General features: G+C 50.9%; 1 protein-coding gene across 1 annotated transcript; it reads right to left on the bottom strand.

The window, feature by feature from the left end:
- OVOL2 (ovo like zinc finger 2) lies at positions 1-27,192 on the bottom strand. The gene is made up of 4 exons (XM_007461785.1): positions 26,856-27,192; positions 25,963-26,183; positions 15,049-15,241; positions 1-703 (listed from the first exon to the last, which is right to left on the bottom strand). Exons 1-4 carry the CDS (start codon positions 26,953-26,955, stop codon positions 390-392), a joined length of 828 nt encoding a protein of 275 aa, XP_007461847.1. The 5' UTR covers positions 26,956-27,192; the 3' UTR covers positions 1-389.

Below are 27,192 nucleotides of genomic sequence, written 5' to 3'. Positions count from 1 at the left end.
CCCTGCTGGAGTAGCATTTCAAGTGGACGTACTTTTATTGCAAGGCACCGTTATCAATCTCTCCAAGGGGTGTCTCTCTTAAGAACACCCCTGCCTCCATGTGTGAAGATCCTAAAAAAAAAAAAAAACAAAAAAACCCAAACCCCAGACGGTGATCATAGCCATCCATAAGCTTTCATTCATGTGACAGTGGTCCTGAGGATACAGGTTACGGGGGGCCTGAAGCCACTGTTATCACTGACAGCCTTGGAACGGAGCCCCCCCATCGAGGCCCCCAGAGGACAGAGAGATGGACGGAACACTTGGACTTAGAAAGAGCCCGCGGGTCAGGGGGCCCTCAAGACCGGGCACCTGTGGGCACGTAGCAGCGTTGGCATCCACGCCCCCTCCTACTTCTCCTCCTCCTCGCTCAGGATGGCACCGCCCTGGAGCGTGGATGTCAGCTTGTTTTGCAAGAGGGCTGCCAGTTTCTTGGATGTCTTTTTGAGGAACGCGCTGCCCGGGTGGGCACCATTCACATGCAGGTACAGGTCCTCCTGGGTGGGGCCCGTGTAGCCACAGTCTTCGCAGACGTACAGCTTGTCCCGGCGCTGCTTGTAGGCATACTGCTGCTGCACCCCATGTATCTTCTTCAGGTGGGATTCCAAGGAGCAACGCTGGGTGAAGGCTTTGTGGCAGACGTCACATTTGTAGGGGCGAATGCCTGCAGGGTGAGGGGCAGACACAGCACCGGTCGGTCACAGCCCAGCCAGAGCCTCCCACTTATGAAGCCATTAAAAGTCATCCTGCACCACCCAACGGCAAAAAAACCAACAACACAATTCGAAAACTGGCAGAGGAAATGAACAGGCATTTTTCCAAAGACGTACAAAGGGCCGACAGACACATGAGAAGATGTTCACCATCACCAATCATCAGAAAAATGCAAATCACAACCACATAGAGAGGAGAGATCACCTCACACCTGTCAGAATGGCCATTATCAAATAGACAAAAGGTAACAAATGCTGGTGAGGGCGTGGAGAAAACGGGACCCTTGTGCACTGTTGGTGGAAATGTAAATTGGTGCAGCCACTGTGGCAAACAGTGTGGAGGTTCCTCGAAAACTTAAAGACAGAACTTTCTATATGATCGAGCAATCCCAGCAATCCCACTGTATTTATCCAAAGGAAATAAAAACAGGATCTCAGAGAGCTATCTCCACAGCCATGTCCACTGTAGCACTATTCACAATAGCCAGGACATGGAAACAACTTAAGTGTCCACCAACAAATGAATGGATAAAAGAGGTGTGGTATATATCTACAATGGATTATTATTCAGCCAGGAGAAAGAGGAAATCCTACCATTTGCAACAACATGGATGGACCTTGAGGATATTATGTTCAGTGAGATAAGCCAGACAGAGAAAGACGAATAGTGCGTGGGGTCACTTAGATACAGAGAAGTCAAACTCTCAGAAACAATAGAAAAATCGTTGCCAGGGGCTGAGGAAAAAAAAAAAAAATCATCATGACCAAGGATGGGAAACATGAGGAAAATGATTAAGGCAGGAGACAAAATTGTCCACAGAGCAAACATAATAAAAAAGGATGCATGCAAAACACCACCACTTGCCTGCCTTAATGTTTGGGTTTCAAAGTGGGCAGAGTAAACCTTGTTTTAATTTTAGTTTGGGTTTCACTGGAAAAGGAGTTATTTGGGAGGTGCCCTCAGGAGGGGTGACCCCATGAAAAGTGGGAGGTGACTCCCCACCTGCAGGGGAGGGAAGATGATGACAAGGGGGAGAGGGGTCATCCAGCCAGTCACCACTGTGGGCAACCAGAGTCCAAATGGCCAGACAAGGTGGAGGACAGAGCAGAACACACACCTCCGAGTTACCCTGGCCCTCGGGAGCTGGAGTCTTTGTTCGCCTGCTCCAGTAGCACCGCAGAGAGCACCCTGGGTGGGACAGGTTCTCTCTCCCCAGCATGTACAGCCTGCCTTGGGGTAGAGTGGCCTCCAGCAAGGACATCCTCAGGCTGGGCTGCAGATGTGGGCAGCCACTACATGGACGGGTGTGCCCAGAAATGGCAGGGGTCACAGGACACTGATGGCGTCGGCTACAGTTAGGAAACCATCTCCAACCTAGATCTCCTGCTGGCTTTATAAGTGAGCTACTATTAGTGGGGCCTGCCTTCCAGATGGAGAGGCCACAGGTACCATGTGAGCAGGGAGCTCAGCCAATCAAACCACAGTCATGCCCATGCCCACCGTGGGCACCCGACAGGGTGAGACAGGAACTTAGGTAAGGAGACCTCAGTAGGTGTATCTCAGAAAGGGGGGGGGGGGGGGCGGATTCAAGGAAGCATACAGTGTCCCATGAGCACGGAAGCCCAGAGAGGGTGAATGTTGTGCTCGGGGTCCGTGGAGCAGAGTGGGCTGCCAGCTCTCAGAGCATCTCAGAGCCCAGAGGCCAGGAGGACCACTGCCCGCAGTAATCCCCAAAGCTTTAGGCTCAAAATTTAAAGAGTATGTGAAAACATCAATCAAGATAAATATTTTCAAAATCAAAATACATACAAAAAAAATCCATGATGAACAAGTTATCAAAAATTTAAGTAAGGACAGGATCCACCAGGGCTGCATGGAGTCACGCTGGAGCTTGAGGCGAAGGGAAAACGTGCATCCCCATGTAGACGTTTTTACTTGTTTTTTTTAATGGTTAATTTTTTCCCCCCAAGAATGTTCGAGTTGCTGAAAGAATAGTGAAAAATTGAAAAACAGGTGTATTAAAATTCACATTCTAAAATGCTTAAATAGTTTATTTATGCAATAATGGGTTTTATCATGATTTTACTATCCTGGCTTTAACGGAAGCAAGCTATTATCAAAAGATATTTTCAAAATCTACTTTTCTCACTTAACAATATTCCTGGTGCACCATAACACACTGATCAGAATGGCCATCATTTAAAAGTCTACAAACAATAAATGCCAGAGAGGGTGTGGAGAAAACGGAAACCTCCTACACTGTTGGTGGGAATGTAAGTTGGTGCAGCCACTGTGGAGAACAGTATGGAGGTTCCTCAGGAAACTAAAAATAGAATTACCATGTGATCCAGCAATCCCACTCTTGGGCATATATCCAGACAAAACTATAATATAAAAAGATACATGTACCCCTATGATCATAGTAGCATTATTCACAATAGCCAAGACATGGAAGCAGCCTAAATGTCCATCGACAGATGAATGGGTAAAGAAGATGTGGTACATATATACAATGGAATATCACGCAGGCATAAAAAAGAATGAAATGATGCCATTTGCAGCAACATGGATGGACACAGAGATTATCATACTAAGTGAAGTAAGCCAGACAGAGAAACAAATATCATATGATATCACTTATATGTGGAATCTAAAATATGACACAAATGAACCTATCCATGAAACAGAAACAGAATCACAGACATAGAGAACAGACTAGTGGTTGCCAAGGGGGAGGGGGCTGAGGGAGGGATGGCGTGGGAGGTTGGGGTCAGCAGATGTAAGCTATTATATATAAGATGGGTAAACAACAAAGCCCTACTGTATAGCACAGAGAACTATATTCAATATCCTACGATAAACCATAATGGAAAATATCAAAAAAAGAATATATATATATATATACACACACACACACACACACACACACACACACACACACACACACACACACATATATATATACATACATATAACTGAATCACTTTGCTGTACAACAGAAATTAACACAACATTGTAAATCAACTATACTTCAAGAAATAAATAAATATTCCTGGAGATTTTCCCATATTGGTGCTTACAGCTTGGTTTCATTCCTTTTTAAGAGCACCGTGGCGTTTTGTTGTACAGCTGCACCTAAATCCCATCTTTTAAAAACTGTAGAGACTGAGGAAGCCCTGCTCCAGCCCACACCATCCCATCACATGATGCTGCCTTGTACGACCTGGTACTAAAGTGTAGTCCACCTCACATCACATCACCTAGGAGCTCGCTGGAAGTGCAGAGCCTCGGGCCCCACCCCAGACGTCCTGATCCAAGCGAAAGCAGTGGTTCTCAAATTTGAGCCCGAAACAGAACCACCTAGAGGGCTTGTCAAAACACAGATTCCGGGCCCCCCTGCTGGTGAATCTGGTTCTGGGGTGGGGATGAGAATCTGCATTTCTCACAGGTTCCCAGGTGCTGCTGAGGCTGCTTATGCTGGAGTCACAGGTCTGAAGCAACGCGTGGTGAAGCCTTAGGACGGCACTTGGGGTGTCTGAGGCAGCCAGGCCCCCCCAAGTCCTCTCTTCAAGGTTAAACATCCCCAGCTCCTCACTGGTGGCGCGTGGTGGGGGGCCGGGAGTGCTATGTCTGTTCATGAAGATTTTAAAGTACACAGATGACAAAGGAAGTCAAAATGGAAAAAAATACTCCCCCCACCCTCATTCAACCAGCTGAAAAAATCGAGTCACTTCCACTTTTCTTCTTGTCCACATCCAGAAGCTCCCATCCTTTCCTAATGTGAAAAGAATTGTGTTAGCTCAATGCCGTGGTGGGGTGTTCCTCCAGCCCACCCAAGCAGAAAGCAGGCCTGTATTATGTTCCACATGTTTCAGAAAAACTGCTAAAAGAAACTCCTTTATAATCCTCAGCACTTGGCACATAATAGGTGCTCAGTAAATCATTTTTATCTTTTATTTTACTATTTTGTTTTTGGCCGCACCACGTGGCTTGTGGGATCTTAGTTCTCTGACCAGGGATTGAACCTGGGCACTCAGCAGTGGAAGCATGGAGCCTTAACCACTGGACCATCAGAGAACTCCTAATAGGTGCTCAGTAAATAATTTTTGAATGAATGAATGAATGAATCCTACTGGCCCAGGAAAAAGAGAGGTCACATCTTGGGGCTAGTTTTCTACAAAAGTAGGGGCCGTGAGGCCTCTCCAAAGGAATACACCACGTAGGTTGCATGTCTGGGCCACAAGGGGCTTTGTGTTAACCAGGCCTCTGCGCCCACATGGCAGCTGGTTCCCACCACCTCTGGCTGATCAAGCAGCAACCTGACTTCAGACCCGAAGCTCGTCAAGACAGAAATTCACCCAGAGGCCAGCTGCTCCTTTCAAGGGTGACTGGAAACAGCCCTCGCCTATTTTAAAACATCCAAACTCAACCGGTGGGGAAACCAGCACACTGACATCAGGCTTTAACCTGGATTCTGGAAGTGGACGCTTCCAATCCTACTCCTGGGGGCCCCCACTCCCAACGGTGACCTGAGAAGGTGATTGGACGGGGCTACATGGCTTTGCCTGAGCCCTGCCCCTTGCCGAGGGCATCGGGCCAGGGCCAGGGCCAAGTCCACCCGCACGGTCACGTCTCCTTCCTCTCTTCATTCTGCAGCTCAGCCGAATCCTACGGGCACAGCACCCAGCAGAGCCTGGATGGCCAGGGCTAGAGGATTTCAGAGGCCTGCGTCATGCAGATGACGGCTAGGATGAGGATGACTGCGGGGGGTGGAGCGGGGTAGACAGGAGGTCCCCACACCTCTAGTTATGGCAGTTAATCCTGACTTTTGCAAACCTGCCCTCCCCACCCCGCTCTGCAAACACCACATTCATCCCTCGCTCACTGGTGTGGGCAGACATGGTCACCCAGCAGCCGCCTCTTGGTGACTCTTTCTGGGCTGGGGAACAAGTCCCTCCCGCCTAGAGTCCTCCTCTCCCCCAGACTCGGGGGACAGGGGATGAAGGGGGCCAGGGAGGAGCCCCAGATGAGGGGGACAGATACCAAGGCCTCCCTGACATTGGGCCTCGCCTGTCCTGGACGTGGGTGCTCTCGAGCAAAGGCCAATCTTGTCCGAGCCTGGAGTGGGATCCCGGAACCATCCCCGCACCAGGCATCATTAACCTACTGACACCTACACAGTAACAGAGTCCAAGGCCACTGGAAACCCAGGCACCACCCATCAGCCACACATTAACTGAGTCCACACCTCAGTTTCCTCACCTGTAAAATGGGGATAATAATTGATACCCCTTGTAAGGCTGCTCTGAGGATTAACCGAGATCTCACAAGCAAAGGATGCAGCACACACTGAATATTCAACAGGATGCAGCTTCAACAGCTTATAATCCAGGTCAACAGAATGCAAATACACTCTATTCAGAAGCTGGCTGGCTGGTGGGTATGTGAATATTTAGTATCTGTCTTTTAAACTGTATCTATATGTACACCTTTTTGTTCATTATCTATTTTACAATAAAAAAGGATAATTTTTTCCTATAATAAATCATAATGGAAAGGAGTATGGAAAAGAACATATATACACATACGTGGAACTGAGTCACTTTGCTGTACGCCAGAAACTAACACAACATTGTAAATCAACTGTGCTTCAATTTAAAAACATAAATAATTTCTTTAAAGGCTAATTTTCTAAAAGGTCGTTCCTAGGCAGCTGGCGGAGAGAGGAGGGGACAGACTTCCTTCCCCGTCCACCCTCCAGACTACTGTGCTGCGGGTCTGTATCACCTCGAGCAGAAAATACTGTGTGTTGGGTTATCACAAAGGGTCTCTTCTTTTCAAATGTTCTATTCCTACTACCAAATCAAGCTTCATGTCACTCATCCCCAAAGAAGTCTTTGTCATTGGCGCTCTCTGCTTGCTATAGCTAAGTCTCCTTTACTGAACTTTATCCAAACATGGACTTAAGCAAGGAGCTCTCTGCAGGCCTCCTTGTGGGACTGGACATTTAGGACAAACTCTTCAGGAGGCAATGTGACCACCCCATAAACATCATAATGGGTCTACCCTTTGGCCCACTTCAGGGAAATCATCTACAGAAAGATTCACACAAGTAGACAAAGGATTTACAAGAATATCTGTGGTAGTGCTGTCTAAAGTTAAAAGACAGAGACAAGAGAGGAAGGAAGGAAGGGAGGGAGGGAGGGAGGGAGGGAAGGAGGGAAGGAGGAAAGAAAAAACCAACCCTGAAAATGTAAATAAGTGTCATCATTTGGGGCAAGAGAAAAAAATGACAGTGCCTCCATATTTGAAATTACATCATAATCTCATATGAAGAAATACTCTGACAACTATTCAAAAGAGTGATGTATGTCTACCTCTGCAGATGGGAAACAATCTCCAGGATAGATAGTGCATGAAAAAAGCAATGTGTGTTAAAAACTTCTGGGGAAAAAAAAATTAAATGGTGGCTTGCTTTCAGGAGTGGAACTAGGGCTTGGCGTGGAGAGGAGGCTTCTTTTTTTCTTTCTTTCATTCTTCCCTTTCAATATTATTTTTTGTAGCTAAAAAGTCAGTCAAAATAAAAGAGGGGAGAGTTTGGTGAGTGAAGGAGGCCACCCTGCAAGGCAGCATTCAGCTCCCTCGGGGTGGAGGTAACTCTATTCTTTTCTCCCACCCGCCCCGCTCCAAACTTCTCCCAGCCTGCATTTTTCCCAGTCCGATCAACCCTTCCCCGTAGGCTCCAAACAGACACCATTGTTTCCTCTTCTTCAATCAAGATGGGATTTGTTTGCCTTCTCCTCCTTCTCAATGTGGCCCAGATGGAAGATAAGGCCCGAGGGCCCCACCAAGGGGGGCAGGGCAGACCCTGTGCTCTGGCCAGGGTCTGGCCCTCCCCACTGCCCAGACCTCAGATCTGAATTCCTCAGGCTCCCTCCGTGGAACTCAGAAGCTTCCGTAGGAATGGCAGGCGCACCTCGAACCAACTCCTTTACTCTAGTCACCAACCCGAGTTATGCCCTCCTGGAGCCCTCACAAACCGAGCGGGGGACCCCGCACATGTGTGTGCCCTTTTCGACTGGTTACAGCAGCGCAGGCTTTCTCCTCTGTAGTCTGTATATTGACTGAAGTCTTTTACAAAATAAGTAGTCACTTTACATACAAGAAAAATAAAATGCATTCAATGCAAGCTGTACTTGTCTGATGAGCTTGGCACACCTGGTCACAGTGGCGAACAACGCCCAGACCACACCTGACACCTCAGTAAACGTTCAACACGCCCCCAGGTGCCACTGGCGCTGGGGTCCCTGGGCAGCAAGGGCGGAGACACTCAGTGCTGAGTTTGGCACCTGCTGGTTGTTTGAATCTAAATGACAGATTTCCCCCACCCACACCCTGCCCCCAGGAAACTCTCTCCTTCCCTGGATGGCCAGCTGGCTCAACCTAAAACACGTGAACAAATCCAGAAGAATATTCTGTAAAACCAGGCCCATGACATTTTTCACGGGCTATGAACTGAATATACAATCCTGTCTTGAAAGCTCATCCCTCCCACCCCCCATCTCTATTTTGTCCTGAGGTGGGTCAACAGCCATAATTTCACACATTGGCCTCAGTGACCCTGTCAACTCCACCTAAATAGAACAATTCCCTCTATTATGTGTGCAGTGGACCCTCTTGGTCCCCCATCAGGACCCCCTTTTCTGGGCCAGTACCTCACTCCCCAGTTGTCACCTATGTTGGCAGCTAACAGTTCCTGGATGTCCCCTTCTCCAAGGAACGGGCACTGGGCAAGTGACCTGCCCACCCAGGGGAAAGGCAGCCTCTGACTCATATGGGCACAGAAATGTCCCCCACTTGCCTGGGGACAGGACAGGCCTGTAGCGCCAGTCACACCCCAGAGCCCTGGTGGGATCAAGCTGGGGCCACATCCCTGCTGCCCTGTCCTGCTCTCCCCTCCCTCACAGGTTTCTCCCAAGAGCTCTCCCTCAATAAATCAGTTTATAAGAATCGCCATCTCAGAATCTGCTTCTAGGGAACCCAACCTAAGTCAGTTTGGATTGAAAACAGCCACTCGTTTGCAGATGTATTTTCACAAAATGTTAACCGAGTTTCTTCTGTTCCAGTTTCTCTCTTCCAATCTGGACTCAGATGTCATTTGCTGCTCCCCCTCCCCCATCACTCACACACACACACACACACACACACACACACACACACACACACACACACACACCACACACATGCACACCTCTGATCTACTCTTTCCTTGGTGAAGTCATATCCAAAAAAGAAGTCTTAATCTTTTCTTTCATCTGCTTGGATATTAAGGTAAGACATTTCCAGGCTCCGGTTTCCCTGGACCTTTTCCAAGAAGTTTCTTCCTGTTCTGAGTCTCTCCTTAGAGGCCCCCCGCTCTCTCAGGAGGAGACGTGGGGGAGGGGATTAATCCCGATCCCCGGTCCCACTGTCTTCGCCCACCTCATCAACACTGTCGCTGCAGTTCTCAGAAGAAGGGTCCTGGGATCCCAGCTAAGTCTTCAAATTAGTCATGGTCTGGCCCAGCCGGACTGGGAGCAACCATAACCTTCACTCATCTGCCTACTGTAGTTGTGAGAACACTGTCCACATCTTTGCTTCTGGTCCAAACACAACATTTACTTGTAATTGTCAAGAGCCAAAATGCAACATTCACGTCTCCGTCAAAGGCAAAACCGAATTCCCAGAATTCTGGTGAGATCTTTTGGAGCCAGTGAGGTGGTTCACACGAACTACAGAAAGGTCTGAGGAGCCCAGATTTTTGCTCTTTTTACTGATTATCCCTTTTGCACAGAGTTCAGAGCTTGCAGGGCAAGGCCTCTGGTGCCAGGAGGCGAGGCCTGTCCCTCCAGCTCCCGCAGAGGGGCATCCCCAGAGCTGGGGCCCCTTTTTTCCGTTTGCCACCAGCCAGTTTGTCAGCAAGGCTTTGACTCCTCTTCCTGGTCACTATTACCTGGAGGCACATCTCCATCAGAAAAAAAACCAGGGAATTCGTCCCACCCTCCCCTTCCTCCTGTGTCCACATCTCCCGTTCTCTACATCTGCATCTCTATTCCTGCCCTGCAAATAGGTTCATCTGTACCATTTTTCCAGATTCCACACATCTGCATTAATATACAATATTTGTTTCTCTTTCCGGCTCACTTCACTCTGTATGACAGACGCTAGGTCCATCCACATCTCTACAGTTGGGAGATTAGAATTAACTTATATACACTACCAACGCGTAAAATAGTTAGCCAGTGGGAACCTGCTATAAAGCACAGGGAGCTCAGCTCGGTGCTCCGTGATGACCTAGATGGGTGGGATGGGGGTGGTGGGAGGGAGGTCCAAGAGGGAGGGTATATAGGTATACATACAGCTGATTCACCTCATTGTACAGCAGAAACTAACACACCATTGTAAAGCAATTTACTCCAAAAAAAAAAGAAACAGGGAATTCCCTGACTGTCCAATGGTTAGGGCTCCGCGCTTCCACTGCAGGGGGCACGGGTTCGATCCCTGGTCTGGGAACTAAGATCCCGCGTGCCTGGAGGCACGGCCAATTAAATAAATAAAATGAACCAGAGGGAAAATAGGTTCAAGACGTTTCCATAATGCTATTTGTTGGTCACTTTAAGAGTCAAAATTATAATAAAAAAATTTTTAAATCATTAACTATAGATTCAATGACCTTAGAGCTATCCAACAGAGATTAAAATGCAAGCCATTTTGTAATTTTAAAATGTCCAGTAGCCTCATTAAAATAAGTAGAAAGAAACAGGTGAAATTATTTTAAGGATACCTTTTGTTTAACCCAATATATTCAAAATATTACCATTTCAACATGAAATCAACATTAAAAACTGATATATATTACGTTCTTATTTTGCATTAAGCCTTTGAAATCTAGTGTCTGTTTTACACGTAACCACGTAACCTCTCGGACCAGCCACCTTCCACGGACCCAGAGCTCCCCGTGCGCAGAGAGGCTGCAGGGTTCCAGTCCTAAATGCCTCCTGAGTGCCAGCCTCGCCCCTCGTGGGATAAAGTGCATGATGCCCTTTGAGGAAGCATCAGGTGGAAGGCGTTTTTATTCAGCAACCCGGTGATTTTCAGCCCCTCCTTTAGTAGTCACTAGAAGTCTCATCTTTCTTTGTTTTTTTTGTTTGTTTGTTTGTTTTTGGCGGTAAGCGGGCCTCTCACTGTTGTGGCCTCTCCCGGTGCGAAGCACAGGCTCCGGACGCGCAGGCTCAGCGGCCATGGCTCACGGGCCCAGCCGCTCCGCGGCATGCGGGATCCTCCCGGACCAGGGCACGAACCCGTGTCCCCTGCATTGGCAGGTGGACGCTCAACCACTGTGCCACCAGGGAAGCCCTAGAAGTCTCATCTTTGAGGAGCAGGAGATGAAGGAGCCCAGGGCCCTGGGGGGGTGGGGCGGGGTGCAGGCCACCCCCTTTCTGCTCACTCTGTGGCCAGAGGACATGCTGGCACCACAGAACACAGGCTCAGGCTCCTCAGCAACCCACTATAAAGCCCAGGCTGGAGGTGAGGTTTGTGCCCGTCCCAAGTTCCTCTTTATCTCGCCTCTCGCAGAGCAAGCTGGCTTCTAGAAATTGAACCGGGGCAGCTGGTAAGGCCCAGCCTTGGGAAGGACACTGAGTGAGCACAGTACTGAGGGGCGGGGACAGAGAAGGGGCCTGTGGAAAGCGGGGGACCTGGACTCAGGAAGACCAGCTGTCCCCAGCTCCTCACCGGTGAACTAGGGGTAACAAGGGCTCGGGGCTCCTCAGGGCTGTTGGACACAACAGGATAAAGCCAAGGGCCTGGCCTGCAGAAAAGCCACCATTCTGAGCTCGCTACCACCTGAGGAAGCTGTGCAGGCCTCTGCAGGCTCTCCCGTCTCTGCCAACACGCCCCCCACGCCGTGCCCCCCCGGCCGCTAAGCCCTGTTCTCCCTGGCAGACACTGCTACCCCCCACCGAACCCCTCAGCCTCCCACCAGGCCGGCTCAGACAGTCCCAGGAGGCCAGTGGCTTCCTGCCGCTCCTGCCCGATGATGCTCCCCAGAAACGTGAGGTCTGCAAGGGGCTTCAGGGAGGAACTGCCTAGGAGCAGAGGGTCCCAGGATGGACCCCCAAACAAGGGAAGGATGGGAGTTGATGGATAAATACCCCACTTCCTGCCCCTGGAGCAATTCTGGGGTGCATTGTGTGCATTCAGAGGACCCCCAGGAGGCTTGAGCCCCAGTTGCTCCCAGTGGTAACCCACTCAGTAAGTAACTAGCTCTCACTGAGTCTCCTTCCCTCTGTCTCCTCTCCTCATCCCCTCACTGTGCCCCCGGGACTATCTCCCAAATAAACAGCTTCACCCAAATCCTCGTGTCAGGGTCTGTTTCTGGGGGAACCCAAACTAAGACATTCCCCATCTGCAATGCCCTTCCCTCCCCATCCAACTGTGAAAATCCTGCTCACTCTTCAAGGCTCAGCCAAAAGGACACCTCCTCTGAGAAGCCTCCCTGGTGCCCCTGCCAGCAACAATGCACCTTCCAGGCCTCCCCACCAGCATTCGCCACTTTTTCTTCTGTCTGGCACAAATGCTGGTTTCCTTGGGTCACAGTCAGGGGTTTGGGTTCTTTCTCCCTATGTTGGCTGAGCTCTCCACAAGCACAGAGGTGAGTCTTCAAGCCTGCCACACCGCAGGGCCCCAGGAAAACTCTGCCAACTATTTCAACATATACCACCACTAATAGCTCATATTTACTAAGTGCTTACAATTTGTGAAGCACTTTATATGCCATTATTGCCCTGAAACCTCGCAGCCATCACTTAGGTGATAGGTAATAAAACCATGCCCATTTTAGAGATGGACACACTAAGGCAAAAAGATAAGTAATTTCGACAAGGTTGCAGAATCAGCTAGCTCAGATCCAGAGTTCTTAACCACTGTGTGACCAACTCAGTGCAAACTCTTACAAACTCTTCCCTGAGAGCAGTCAGTCCCTAATATTTCTACTAATGGAGAATTAACTCAGTCACAGATGAGGCAGCTCCATGTTTACTCCAACTGAAGGTACCAACAGCCCACAATGCTCCTCAAGCCCCCTTCACTCTGTGGGGGAGTGACCACAGAGCCCACCAGGTGAGGAGTGGCAGAAGAAATAGGCCATGCCCTCAAGGACACCCTCAGATAGAGAGGAAAAGCTGAGAAACTCTCCAGGACAACCAATGACAAATGACGGCATGAGTGGTCCCCAATTTCCTCCAGCTCCTTGGGTCAGTTGCCTACAAGCCCAGCTTTGCAGTCACATAATGGGTCCATTGATAACTAGGGGTCCCCCCGTCACCCACAGGACCCCCACCCTTCACAGGACCCTCCACCACCTACAGGACCCTTCACCCTCTATAGGACCCTCCCTAATCACACAGGACCACCATCACCCTAAGCATCAGGACCACCAAGCTCCCTAAGCATTCTCCCTGCCCCAACCCAGGTGTCAGCCTGGCCACACAGAGGTCAAACTTTTTACTGAAGTCAGGCTACTGGTGCCTCTTGGAGGGAAGGTGACAGTGACCAGAGGGGGCAGGAGGGAGGGGGCAGTGTCTTATGGGGGCTGGAAATACTCCAGCCAGTTATATGCTTGTGTTCGCTTTGTAAAAAGTCCTACATTCCCAAACTATGCACTTATGATTTGTGTGCTTTTCTGGATGTATGTTACATTTAAATGAAAATTTCACTTTAGAAAAGTTTTTTTTAAAGGAAAAAGAAAAACCTTTTAGTATGCCAGTCCACTCTCTAGGGTGGAGGACACCCTTCTGAGGCCAGGGAGGAAGCTCATGGCCAGTACTCTGAGAACAAAAAAGTGTGATACAGGCTTAAAGGAAATCTGAATACAGAGGATCTGAGAAGGGCCCTGTGTGGCGGCTGGGGACCTGAGAGGCCCCCTGGGAGAGAGGAGTGGTCATTTTCCCACCCCACCCCCAAAATGCTGAGGGAAACCCTAAACCCTGAAAGAGCTTGATGGGATCAGCGGGACTATAATTAGTAAATTCTATGAGGTTGTAGGGAGAGTGCGTGGCACCAGGGCAAGACTGAATGGTTAGGATGGGATGGATTTAGATGAGATGAAATGGGTGGGATAAAAAGATGGAGTGGGATGGGGTGGGAGGGGCCGGGACAGGATGGAGATTTAAAGATGGGACCCAGACTGTGAGGGGTTTTACATGGAGCCCATCAAGACGGGGAGTTTGGATTCTGTCCTGCCCAGAGCTGGAGAAGGTTTTTTTGTTTTGTTTTGTTTTTGCGGTACGCGGGCCTCTCACTGCTGTGGCCTCTCCCGTTGCGGGGACGCGCAGGCTCAGCGGCCATGGCTCGATTCTGTCCTGCCCAGAGCTGGAGAAGGTTTTTTTGTTTTGTTTTGTTTTTGCGGTACGCGGGCCTCTCACTGTTGTGGCCTCTCCCGTTGCGGGGACGCGCAGGCTCAGCGGCCATGGCTCACGGGCCCAGCCGCTCCGTGGCATGTGGGATCTTCCTGGACCGGGGCACGAACCCGTGTTCCCTGCATCTGCAGGCGGACTCTTAACCACTGCGCCACCAGGGAAGCCCTGGAGGTTTTTTTAGCAAGGAAATGGCATCTTAGAATTCCCCAGGGATTGCTCTGGCACAGGTGTGGCCCTCAAGGAGCAGCCTGGAGGCCAGGTGTCTCCTAGACAAAACTACCGAGGCTACGAACAGCCAGAGGGGGCAGGAGGGCGGCCAACCAGCACCCCAGGGCTGTCTGTGGAAGGGAGCTGGTGAGGACCCAGACCCACGCTGAGTAAAGCTCAGGGTGGGGGTGACACGTGCCCACCCGCCCCCGCAGGAGGCTCGGGCAGCGCTAAGTCAGCTGCGTGTTCTCTTTCTGAGCTCTCAGGAGGAAGCAACGTGATGCTATTTTGAGACAGACTCACTTGACGAGAAAGGAGCACAAAATACCAGCAGAGGGACCACGGGGACCACATTCCAGCCCTCACCCCGGCCCGAGGGCTGCACCGAGTGGGCATCACAGCTCCCAGGACACTTCCGGCCAGTGATGCGCCGCCCATCTCACCGAGGCGAGAACAGGCTGAGAGCGGCGCGCGGGCCCCAGGGGACACCAATGGCAGGTGGCAGAGCCGGGCGGCCCGGCCCCAAACACCCCGCCCCACGATTCTTCCGGAAACATAGCTCTGCCCCAGGCTCCAGACTGGGTTCCTTGCGGGGAAAGACCAGGGGCTCTTGGCCGCGCCCCTCCCTCACCTGTGTGCGTGCGCACGTGCCTCTTGAGGTCGAAGGTGTCGTTGAAGCCCTTGCCGCAGAAGCTGCACAGGTGCCTCTTCACCTGGCTGTGGCACTTGAGGTGCCGGTTGAGCATGCGCTGCAGGCGGAAGGCCTTGCCGCACAGGTCGCAGGTGTGAATCGCCGCATCGCCGCCACAGGTGCCTGTGGTGAACTGGGACAGAGAGAGGGGTGAGGACCCGTGCGGGGCGGCGCGCCCACCGCCTGGTGCGTCTAGGCTGGACCTGACTCGGGCTCCTGCACCACCCCCCCACCCATGCTCCCCTTGGTCCTCGGGACAGACCTCTGATTACCAGCTGGGCACCCCGACCCCAGCTACGCGCCTACATTTCCCAACCTCACAGCAAGTCCTGCGGGTGGGACCACCTGGCTGGTGAGATACACTCTCTAAGGGGAAGGATGGTGCCCTCTCCCCTGATTTACTCCTTCCTGCTCAGGAGAACTCCAACAGCCACCTCGGACCCAAGGCGGAAGCCAGTGCAGAGGATGGAAGAGCAGAAAGGAAAGAGGAGTCTAGGTCTGATAACATCACAGAGCCCCCAAAGGCAGCCACAGTCAATTCCTTCCTCCCGACCAGCATCCACCAAGAGAATATCTCCTCTCCCCCTGGATCTGGGCAGGGCCTGTGTCAGTTCCAGATCTTAAGAAACGGTGCAGCTTTTCTGCATCCTCCCTCTTGGACGCCAGCAGCCACGAGGAAGCCTGAGCCCACCATACTGTGGGGAAGCCCAAGCAGCCATGCAGAGGAGCAATGAGGTGCCAGGTATGAATAAAGACTCACTGGACCTTCCAGCCCAGCCAGGGCTGCCACCAGCTGAGTGAACAAACCCGGCCCAGAGGAAAACTGCCTAGCCCAGCCGTGCCCCAGTTCGTGACCCAGAATCATGAACAAATAAGACGGTCATCTTGGGAAGTGACTTGGTCAGGATCCCACAGCTTCGTTATCAGAAAAACTATAACCAAATCCCAGGTTCTGGACTGCCTGGTTCATTCTCTCAACCATGTTTGCTGCCTCAAAGGAAGAAAACAGAATCTCTAACTGTGTGATGAAAAACACCAGATCTGATATATTCATTAAAGGTTTCCTAGTTATCAGATCCTTTAGAAGCTGGATACAACCGTTCTGCCAAAATTCTATTCATAAAAGGACCTAAAAAACTTAATTTTCAGACAAACATTATTAGCAAGAAGAGTTGGTCTTTTCCTGGCTTAACACCTTCCTTGTCTCAAACACCTTCCTTTCATCCACCGGGGTACTGCCTTCTGCCAAGCCTCAGCTCACCTGTTCCCTCCCTGATGAGCTTCTCCAGCCACTGCAGCCCCTGCCCAAACTGGTCCCTGTACCCCTAAGACCAGTGCCTCTCAAACCTCAGTGCACACACGAATCCTCTGGGGGTCTTGTTAAAATGCAGGTTCTCTCTTGCACTGTTGGTGGGAATGTAAATTGATACAACCACTATGGAGAACAGTATGGAGGTTCCTTAAAAAACTAAAAATAGAACTACCATACCACCCAGCAATACCACTACTGGGCATATACCCAGAGAAAACCATAATTCAAAAAGACACATGCACCCCAATGTTCATTGCAGCACTGTTTACAATAGCCAGGCCATGGAAGCAACCTAAATGCCCATCGACAGACGAATGGATAAAGATGTGGTACATATATACAATGGAATATTACTCAGCCATAAAAAGGAACGAAATTAGGTCATTTCTAGAGACGTGGATGGATCTAGAGACTGGCATACAGAGTGAAGTCAGTCAGAAAGAGAAAAACAAATATCGTATATTAACGCATATATGTGGAACCTAGAAAAATGGTACAGATGAACTGGTGTGCGGGGCAGAAATAGAGACACAGATGTAGAGAACAAACGTATGGACACGAAAGGGAGAAAGTGGCGGGGGTGGTGGTGGTGGTGTGATGAACTGGGCGATTGGGATTGACATGTATACACTGATGTGTATAAAATGGATGACTAATAAGGACCTGCTGTATAAAAATAAATAAAATAAAATTCAAAAATAAATAAATAAATACATTTTTTTTTAAGTGCGAATTCTGATTCAGGAGGTCTTGTGGAGTCTGGATGCTGCATTGCTAGACAGCTCCCAGGAGATGCCACCATGCAGTCCATGGACCACGTTTGAGATGTGAGGGACTGGCCCTCACACGGTTCAGGACTTTATTCCAACTCATTCCAGAGGCTTCCATCAGGCACGAACGTTTCCTCAACTAAACGCCTTGTGGAAGCCAGCAAGCATTTGCGCAGGCTCCTGCCCCCCCACCCATGCCCCAAGCGCAGATGAGGGCCATGCACGGTCAGAAAGTGTTGGTGGGCAATGGCTCACAGGTGGCAGGAGGCGAAGACCCCAGAATAGGGCTTTCCAGTCAGCCCCCTCCACCAGTTCATTCTCACTGCTCCATCTTAGTCTCAGCCGACACTGATGTGTGCCTGATCCGAGACAGGGCCTGTGGTCAGAGCACCAGGATGGCTTGTCCCCAAGAAGCTGCCAGTCTAGTCGGAGAGCAGACCAGGCAACAGGCCACTGCCATCTGGGAAGCCCCAGGTGCAAGGGGTGGCTGGGAGGGGAGCCTAGCCCAGACAGTGGGCGCACGGGAAAGTGTACCCAGAGAGGTGAGCATCTCAGCCAGGCCATGATGATGAAGATGGGGGAAGGGCAAGGAATATCCCAGAGAGGGCGCTGGGAAAAGGGGGACTGTGTGTGGTCCAGCCTGGCCAGTCTGAGCCCTGGAGAGTAGCTGATGAACAGAGCTGAGGGAGCAGAGAAGGGCAGGGGCCCCAACAACTGTCAGAGGGCGGGGGGAGGGTGGGCACATTGGAAGATACAGGAGGACAACCGCAGGGCTTGAGTCTGATGACCCTCCTGCCTCATACCCCACCTCTGCTCCCCAAAGGGGTGGGGCCTGGCAGGGCCTGAGGGAGACCCAGCTGTGCCCAAGGCTCTCCTATCACAGGACAGGTCATGGTCTCCTGCTAATCCACAGTCCCCATTCTAGTCACTGCCTCCCTTGAAGGGATGTGAAAAGACTAAATATGGCCCAGGTCTTGGCAAACAAAATATCGTGAGCTTCTGAAGGCCAAGTCTACACAGGATAAAGGTCATTTGAGAGGTAGTGCAGCTAATAAAATAGAACAGAGGCACATGAACCTGGTAATTCTGATGGAAAACGTGAAGAAAGCTAGAACTGTCTTCTGAAAGCCTTGCACCATGTGCCCGAGGACTCGCCAACTATGGTTCCAACCTGAACCCTTGTTTACTTTAATCCTTTTGGTAAACTCCTATTTTTAAAATGCTCAGCATGTAACATGAATACCTCCTATTACAGTCCAGGATGGAAATCTCAAATCACTGGCATTATTTGGTTTGAAAAGAATAAAAATTTTGAGGGCAGAGGGGATGGAGATCAGTGACCTTTTAAGGGAGTTCAGGGTCAGTGGATCATCTGACTGAGAGAGATACAGAAAGCTTTTTAACACAGGGGAGAAAAAGGGAATGAGGCGAGGGGACTGGAGAGGGAGGGCACCCCGTTCTCTGGGGAACTTCCCTCTGGTTTTCTCAGAGCAAAAATAAAAGATCTCCAATTGCCTCAGCAAAGGCAGTGTTCCCATTTCTCCACTTTTCACAACATGGAAAACCGAGTCAACACAAAATGCTCATGTAGAGAATTCCCATAAGGTGCACCCTCCAGCCCATGAAGGGTTGTTCGCCAACTATAAATGTATTTCTGACCAATCCAGACTCCACGTCTATGAGTTACATCCAGAACGTCTGAAGAGAGCCTTTTCAAAAGAAGATGGAGGGTTAATTCAAGAGCAAAAAGATCATGGCTGACAAAGCCAGCTTCTGCCAGACTTGTTCACTTTTCAGAGGAAGGAAAACTTCCTTCGTTAGAAAGGTGAGAGTCCTTATTATTCAGCCGTAAAAAAGAATGAAATCATGCCATTTGCAGCAACGTGGATGGACCCAGAAATGATCATACTAACTGAAGTAAGTCAGACAGGGAAAGACAAATACTATATATCACTTCTATGTGGAATCTAAAATACGGCACAAATTAACTTATCTACGAAACAGAAACAGACTCACAGAACAAACATGGCTACCAAAGGGGAAAGAATGGGGGGAGGGATAGATTAGGAGTATGGGATTAATAGATACCACTACATATAAAATAAACAACAAAGATTTACTGTATAGCACAGGGAATTATATTCAATCTCTTGTAGTAACCTATAATGGAAAAGAATCTGAAAATATATATACACACATATACATATATGTATACAGACATATGTATAACTGAATCACTTTGCTGTACACCTGAAACTAACACAATATTGTAAATCAACTACACATCAATTTTTTTTTTTTAAAAAAGGAGAAATTCCTAAGAATTCCTCAGAAAAATATTTGGAGGATAAATTCCTAAACATGAAATTTATCCCACAGAGTGTACTGCACATGTGCCTTGAAATTTGGTCTGTGATAGCGAAAAGCTGGAAACTACCTATATGCCCATCAATAGGGACTTGTCAAAAAAAAGATGGTATAACCATATAATAAAGTAGCCAGAGGACAAGAGTACCAACTGCCAGTCACATGAGTGAGCCCTCCTGGATGTTCAGCCCAGTCAAGCCCCCAGGAGACTCCAACCCCACTGTCATCTGACTGCATCCACAAGAGAAACCCCAGGCAAGACCCACCCAGCTGAGCCCAGCCAATCCGCAGAACTAGAAGACATCATAATAAAGTATTATCAGCTGCTAAATTTGGGGCTGTTTGTGAAGCAGCAATAGAACACTGGAACGGTGATAGATGTAACACATTCTCTCTAGAACACCAGAGCTGCCACATTTCAGAGTGTTCTCTCCCAGGATGGGCAGCATGATACAGAAGATACCCCTGATTCCTGAAATGATGCCCCATGTGCCAGAGGACCAGCAATCTCTCCTCGGGTCACCTGTCTGCTCACTGGGCCATCTTTATTATGTTTACACAGGCTTACACCTACCACTCTACTTTCTAGAAGTCCAAAATAGGGTTAACCAACTACCTTGTTACTCTACTCTGCAAGGGGTAGACCAAAACTAGTTACATCTTTGTCACCTGGTCACAAAATGAGTGGGGTGGAGAGACAAGAAATGCTGAGGATCAAATAAAAACCTAGACCTGGATGGTTGTGTGATGTCATTTAATATCCCTGGGCCATATTTTCCCACAGGTAAAAATAATAAAATGGGATTAGATGAGCTCTTTTCCTAATAAGTTCAAATCCTGCTCTACCACCTACAGTCTGGGAAGTAGGCAAGTTACTCAACCTCTCTAAGCCGTAATTTCATCACCCATAAAATGTGGACAATAATGATACTTGCCTCTTGGGACTGTTAAGGAATTAAATAAGAAAAGCTACTTTAAAAAGACTGGGTGCTAGGGACTTCCCTGGCAGTCCAGTGGTTAGGACTCCACGCTGCCACTGCAGGGGGCATGGGTCCGATCCCTGGTCAGGGAACTAAGATTCTTGCAAGCCGTGAGGTACAGCCAAAAAAGAAAAAACAAAAAGACTGGTTGCTGCAGTAAATGCTAACTCTTAGAGTTCGACAAGCTCCAGAGTCCTGTGATCCTAAATAAAAGGTCATTGGTCAAAACCCATTGTTTCTCCATTTGTCTTTTGAGTTCTTCTCTCACTGATGGAAGAAAAAGGGAACCAACCTTCAGTGTGAGTCACCAGCCCCTAGTCCTTCATCTGCAACTCTGAAATCCAAATAGCTCTGAAAACCAACATTCGCTCCTATCTCCCTTGGCAACAAAAGGGGAAGCTACCCATTTGGTGTCAATATTCGTGTTTTGATATGGAAAGTATTGTGTTCAATTACAGTATACCGCTCCAGACACTGCTATCCTCAGAAAAAGCTTAATAGTCTCACCCTTAATCCAAAATTAACTCTCCAGAAGGCTTATTACTGAAGTGAGGAAGCTACCACGAGGATGGGAGGTGACATCAGTCTGGAGATTAATTAACTAACTGGAGATTAATTCAGGGCAAGAAAGATGAAGAGAGATAGCAGTTCCCCAACCCTGAAGCTTGGCGCTTTCTTATTTGCTGTCCTGTTTTCTGCAGGATCTCGGCTTTCATTTTAAAAAACACACAAAGTTCCCCTCTAGTTCTTCTAAAAACAGGCCTGTGCAGCAGAAACAAACCCATCATTGTATCAGAGCTGCTGAAGACTTCAGGAGCATCTAGGGAGGTAGGGACCTGGGCTGGCCCTCTGACCAACTTCAAAAGCTGGCTAAGGTCACTTACCTGTCAACTTCTAAAGGAAAAAAAAAAAAAAAATCCTTTATTTTCTGTGGATGCTTCCACCAGACAAGTTCCTTAAATTAATGGTCCTATTTCCTGTGGGAGGCTACTGTGAGTGCAGGCTACCTTCCGGTGGCCGCGCAGACGAGATTTCCAGTGACTCACGCGCTTATGCCCGAGCGCTCAAAACATGCTAAGCGTATTTCCCCAGGTCCTTTAGGATAAACATTCCCCTCCTGCTCCTATGTACTCCTTCCTTAAGCTTCACAACTCCACTGCGTGGCAGAATGCAGAACCTTCCCAAATGCAGAGATGCTGAAGGGACATATCCTAGTCATCCAGAAGAAACAGATTCAAATACCTGAAACCCGCCTGTGGCCACAGGGCTGGTAGGTGCCCACACCGAGATTTTGATGGGGCTTGTTGTCTGCAAAGCGTGTGCCTGCACTTCCCCGGGACAGGCCCATGGGTCTGGGCATGACGTGTGGGAGAGGCAGGGATGAGCCCTGTGGTTTTGTCTCATGTCATGGTGAGAAACTGCTTCAATTCCTTCGTGTCAGGCTGTCAGTGCTAATGGCTAAGGCGTCAAAGGTAGCTCCCACGATGCAGTACAACAACGCTGAAGAATAAGGAGCCTTGCGTTGGGCTTTGCCACTAGTACCTGTGACGAACTCAACAAAAGCTCTCTGGCTTTACCTTTCTCCCCACAAAAGTGAGGAGATTGGACCACATAAGGGTCCCTGAAGTAGATCCTGTGGGTGGACACGCTCAGCCTCTATTCCTGCTCCTCTGGTGGGCCTTCCTGTACAGCAGAGGCTACAAAAGCTAGACACTACATTTCCCAGAATCCCTGGCGTCTGTGGTCTTTAGATGTGACTTGGGTACCACCAGTTACATGCACCATCAGGAGATTTGACTTCGGGCCTGAGTTAATTGAGCCGAGGCAGGTATGTGGCAACTGTTTCACATCCTGCATTAGCAGAAGCATCGTGATGCACGACAGCAGCCAAAGAGGCCACGGCTGCAGTTCCCTAGGTAGCCCAGTTCTGTAGTGTGGCTCTGGGAGTCACTCCTGGGAGCTTACCTGGTCTCTCTTTAGCCCATTTAGTACCCTATAATTAACCACTGTCTGCTTAAGTGAGCTACAGTGGATTCTGTTTCTGCAACAAATCCATTCAGACCCTTCCAACCACAAAAACCGACCTCACCTATATTCCAGTTAAAAGCTGGTTGCAGTTAACACTTACATTGTTCTCCTATTCCTTTTTCCCCCTTTAAATTAATTTAAGCTTTTTCAAGCGTCCATTCCAAGCATTTTTCCCTTTTTGTCTTGCTTCCTATCTCCCCCCAGATGCTATTGACTCCTTCCCTGCCTGTATTCCTCTTCTATGTTGACTTATGTCCTCTTATGAGTCAGGCATTACTGCACCGGGTGCTGAAAATACAAGCTCAGCAGGAATGCTCCCTGCCTTTGGTGGGTCTAGAGTCAAGAAGAAAAGTCTGGTCAGCCAAGGAGATGGTCAGTGAGTTACAAGACTGGTGGGGGGAATTGGGACATCCAGTTCTGTCTTGGGAGGCTGAAGTCAACAGGCAGGGAGTTAGGGCTGGGGCTTATGTTACCTTCCAAATATCAAATGGGTGGGTTTTTAAAAAATACTTAAATCCAGCCAATCCAGTTGGTAAATCCCTTGTCCCTGCTGTAGGCAACAAAGTATTGGACATTAACAAAACTTGCTATGAGTCACTGTTGGCTAACTCCCCACTGGGCAGTTTACACACACACAAAATTGCTCAGCGTGTTGTCCCCATTGTCTCATGTAATCTGCCCAATGCTTTGGAGAGGCCGATTCTTATTTCTCTATTTTACAGATCAGAGAACTGAGGCTCAGAACAGATAAGGTATCCCCAACCACAGCTGGTGAGATGGACCCAAATGAGGTTTTCCTTCTCAAAAACCTTCCAGAGCCCCTCCTCTGCCCCCACGGGAGCACCCACACTTCTCGGCTTGGCCCCTTTACCATCAGAGCCTGTCCTGGCTAATGTCCAGCTCCTCACCTTGACTCTCCCTGACCCCAGGCCCATTTCCCATCCTCCCTCCAGCTCTGAGTCCTGTCCTTACTCAAGCTTTGGGCTCAGCCCATACTACCCTAAAGCGTGCCTCTCCCCCTTCTCTCACAGCCCTCAAATCCACACCAAGGAACCTTCCTCTGCTCAGAATGTACTGCATCTTTGCTTCTGCTGCTAGTTGAGCATTCACTTTCCTGTAATAGGGTTAATAATTAATTTAGTATTTGTGTCTCTCCACCAACCCAAATAATTCTAGCTAGAGTTATTGGACACCTACCATGTTTCACGCTTGACTCATTTATCCTCACAACTCTATGAGGTTTCATTACTTGTTTCATTACTATCCCCATTTTTACAGGCGAGGAAACTGAGGCCCAGAGGGACTAAACCAGAGCCTAGAGCCCTAACCGTTACTGTCAGAAGATTCTGGAACACCAGGGTGGCAGCATCTTTATCTCCTGGCTGCCTTGTGCACAGCAGGCACTACATACTGTTGGATGGGATGTAGCTTCTCTCTGCCCTTCTCTGGTCCTAAGAACCAACTGTTCAGTAAGCGTCTTCGAGTCACTGAAAAACATGCATCATGCCTGAGTGGCTTCCCCCTCTTATGGTTAGGAAACTAATTCTTAGACAGTTCAGCATACTTTGCATAGAACTCTACAGTTATACAACATGCTAATTCACGGGCAATTGGACCAGTCATTTGAAAATGGCCAATACCACAGCTGATAATTCTGTAGGCTTGGAGCATCTTAACCCCAGGAGGTCTTGTGGAAGCTGAGAGGGAGAGGGAACCTGAACTTCGGCCTCAGTAAACAAACAAAAACTCCTCTGGAAACCTTGTTAAGGGTTGAGGAGCAAACTCTATGCCCTACCCCCCACCACTGGGGTCAGCACCAAAACAAGGATCCTGGGAATAAAATTGGTTTATTCACTCCCTTAATCCAGGGCCCCAGTGGAGCTGTTTGCCTGGGGGGGCAGAGATCTCCTAAAAATGGTGGTTAAGGGACTGGATATTTTTCCTGTGCCACCTTGTCTCCAGGGCAATCTGGGCAGTTGGGGGACAGAGGGGTAAAGTAGCTATAGACCACCCGAAAACAATGTTGCAAATTGTCCTTCCGGCCGGTGATAAATATGCAAGTGGATACTTGGTAGAATTTCCTGGAGGGCAGAGCTACAGGCCTCAGGCAAATTGTCCCTCCCAGTTAACCCCATCTGGCCCAGAAAAGCCTCCCATCAGCTGACTTTGAACCTCATCAGCCCACTTAAACACTAAGCAGGATGCCCACACCCAGTCCCAGCATCCTTTAAAGGTGTCTTTCTTAAGGATTCCAAGCTCAAGCCTCTAGCCCCAATTCATAACCAAATGCACGCCAGCCCACCACAGAGCCAAGCCCCTGGAGCCAGGAATGCACAGGGGAGGGAAGACCTCTCCCAGGAAAAGTAACGGAGGAGGCTTTCGCAATCCACAGCGAACCCTAGGGCTTCCGCCCCATCCCGCTGCCTGGGCAGGGGGCTTCGGGACCACCCTGGAGCGCCCAAGAATTAACACGTACACCAAGGGCGTGGAGCCCGAAAAGGCTCACACTAAGGCCCACCTGGCTAGGAACTGGGGTTATGTGATTCCTAAAACACCACTCCCAGGCTCCCGCCGCCCGTGAGTCAGTGGAATGGGACAGCTTAGTCTCAGAGGTAGCGGATACCTTTGAGCAGGCAATCATGGCAGTTCCACACAGGAAAGCGCAGATGGGCGTCCGGATAAGCTGTGGCCTACAATTCCAGGAGGCTGGGTGGGGGTGGGGGCTGAAGCGCGAAAATAGAGGGAAACAAACACTCCAACCCACTGGGGGCGGGGCAGTGGGTCAATTTGCAGTTGAATCCGTTCATCCGTGAACAAAATTCAAGATTTGACAAACACAAGTTTAAAGTGCCCCGCACAGACCTCGTGTCTAACGGGCACTGGGAATAGTTGTGATTGTGAAAGGCCCACTGTGTGCCAAGCTGCCACCACTGCCTCCAGAACTCGAGGAAGGGGGCGAAACTCAGAATTCACAAAGCTGTAGGAACTGCACCTCAGAGGAGGGGAGCCCGGGGCCTGGGGTCCCTTCTTTCCCACCCCGGGAACTCCGACGGCCAGGGTGTTCCTCAGGCCCTGCGCACAGAATGGACTGCTGGGGGGAGGAAGCTGTGCCTGAGCCTTTAGGCAGCTCCGGAGGCCACGCGGGCGGCCTGTGCCCGCGCGGGAAGCCAGTCTCCGGGGCGCAGCAGCGCGGGCGGCCGGCTACCTGGCAGGCGGGAGGACGCGGGGAGGCGCCCTGGCCGCGACCCAGGGGCAGGTGCAGGAGCTGCGCTGCGGGCGCGCTGGGTGCTCGGGTGCCGGGGCGCGCGGGCGGGCGCGACAGGGAGAGGCGCCGGCCCTGGGAGCCCGACGCCAGGGCGTGGTGCAGGTGGCGGCGGGGGCAGAGTCGACATCGTACCTTGATTTTCGATCTGGCGACCGGGCGCTGCTTCGTCGCCAGGTGTCCACCGGGGACCTCGCCATCGCCAGGCTCGGGGGTTTCGCGCTCGGGGGCGCGCGGGGACGAGCTGCTCTCCGCGCCTCCGGGCTCCCCCGCGCTGTTGCTGCCGCCGCCGCTGCTGCTGCCGCCGTCGCTACGGCAGTCCTCGGGAGGGTCGTGGAGCAGACGGCCCAGGCCCACTGCAGAGGAGGGCCGCACCCCGACACACAGACACGCGGCGTCAGGCCCGGGCGCCCGCGGCAGTTTGACCTGCGGGCGGTGCCGCCGCCGCCGCCGCCCCGCCCCGGACCTGGGCACCTCGCCAAGTGGGCAACGCCGCGGGGGTGGGCGAGAGAGCCCCCGACTTGGCCTCCCGAACGACCTCTGGGTTCTGGGAGCCGCTCCTCAGTCCCAGTTACAGCGCCCACGAGGAACAGAGGACCCAGCGCGGCTGGGGGCCCGCGCGCCAAATTTCCTCTCCCTGGGATGCGGGCGGGGGGCCTGACCTCGACCCACCCAACCCCGGAGAGGTTGACCCATCCCTGTGCAACCCCACGAGGATGTGGGACTGAGGGTTGCCCCTGCTGGCCCCTAGCCCCCTCCCCGGGCCACCCCGGCCCGCGCTGCAGCCAACGGTCCCGCCGCCGGGCAATTAGAGGCGCCCACTAGGGGGAAGGGGGCGCAGGGCGTCCCAGGTTCCCAGCCTCTCACTCTCGGTCCTCCCGCGCCTCAGTGACTTCCTCCTCCCCTTGAAAGAGGGACATGGGGGAGGGGGAGAGTCCAGCCCCGGCCGTTGAGCAGAGGGGACCCGGCCACCCTTGCCCGCACCCCAGGAACCCGGCGCCCAGGCCCGGCCCCGGCGCGGCGCTCACCTGGGATGTAGGTGTCTGCCCTCTCCTCGTCCGGGAGCTCATCCCAGCTGCGGACCGAGACCCCCGGGCTCCTCCTCTTCACCAGAAAGACTTTGGGCATCGTGGGGCCCCCTCCCCGGACTGCGGCCCCTCGTCCCGGCTGCTCCCCTCTAGGGGCGGCGGCGGCTCGGTCCCCGGTTCCCCGCGGCCAGAGCCCACCTTCCCGCCCGGCCGGCCCTCTCCCTCCGCCCCCCGCCGCGGCGCGGCCCGGCCTCTCCCCCGCACGCCCGGCGACTCCCAGCCTCCCGGCTCGGCGACACCTATGCCTTAAATCGCGGGTGAGACCACGCCGAGGAAA

This window comes from Lipotes vexillifer, unplaced genomic scaffold, assembly GCF_000442215.2.
Source record: "Lipotes vexillifer unplaced genomic scaffold, Lipotes_vexillifer_v1.1 scaffold285, whole genome shotgun sequence".
NCBI classification, from domain to species: domain Eukaryota; kingdom Metazoa; phylum Chordata; class Mammalia; order Artiodactyla; family Lipotidae; genus Lipotes; species Lipotes vexillifer.
This window is presented reverse-complemented; position numbering and strand designations above follow the sequence as displayed.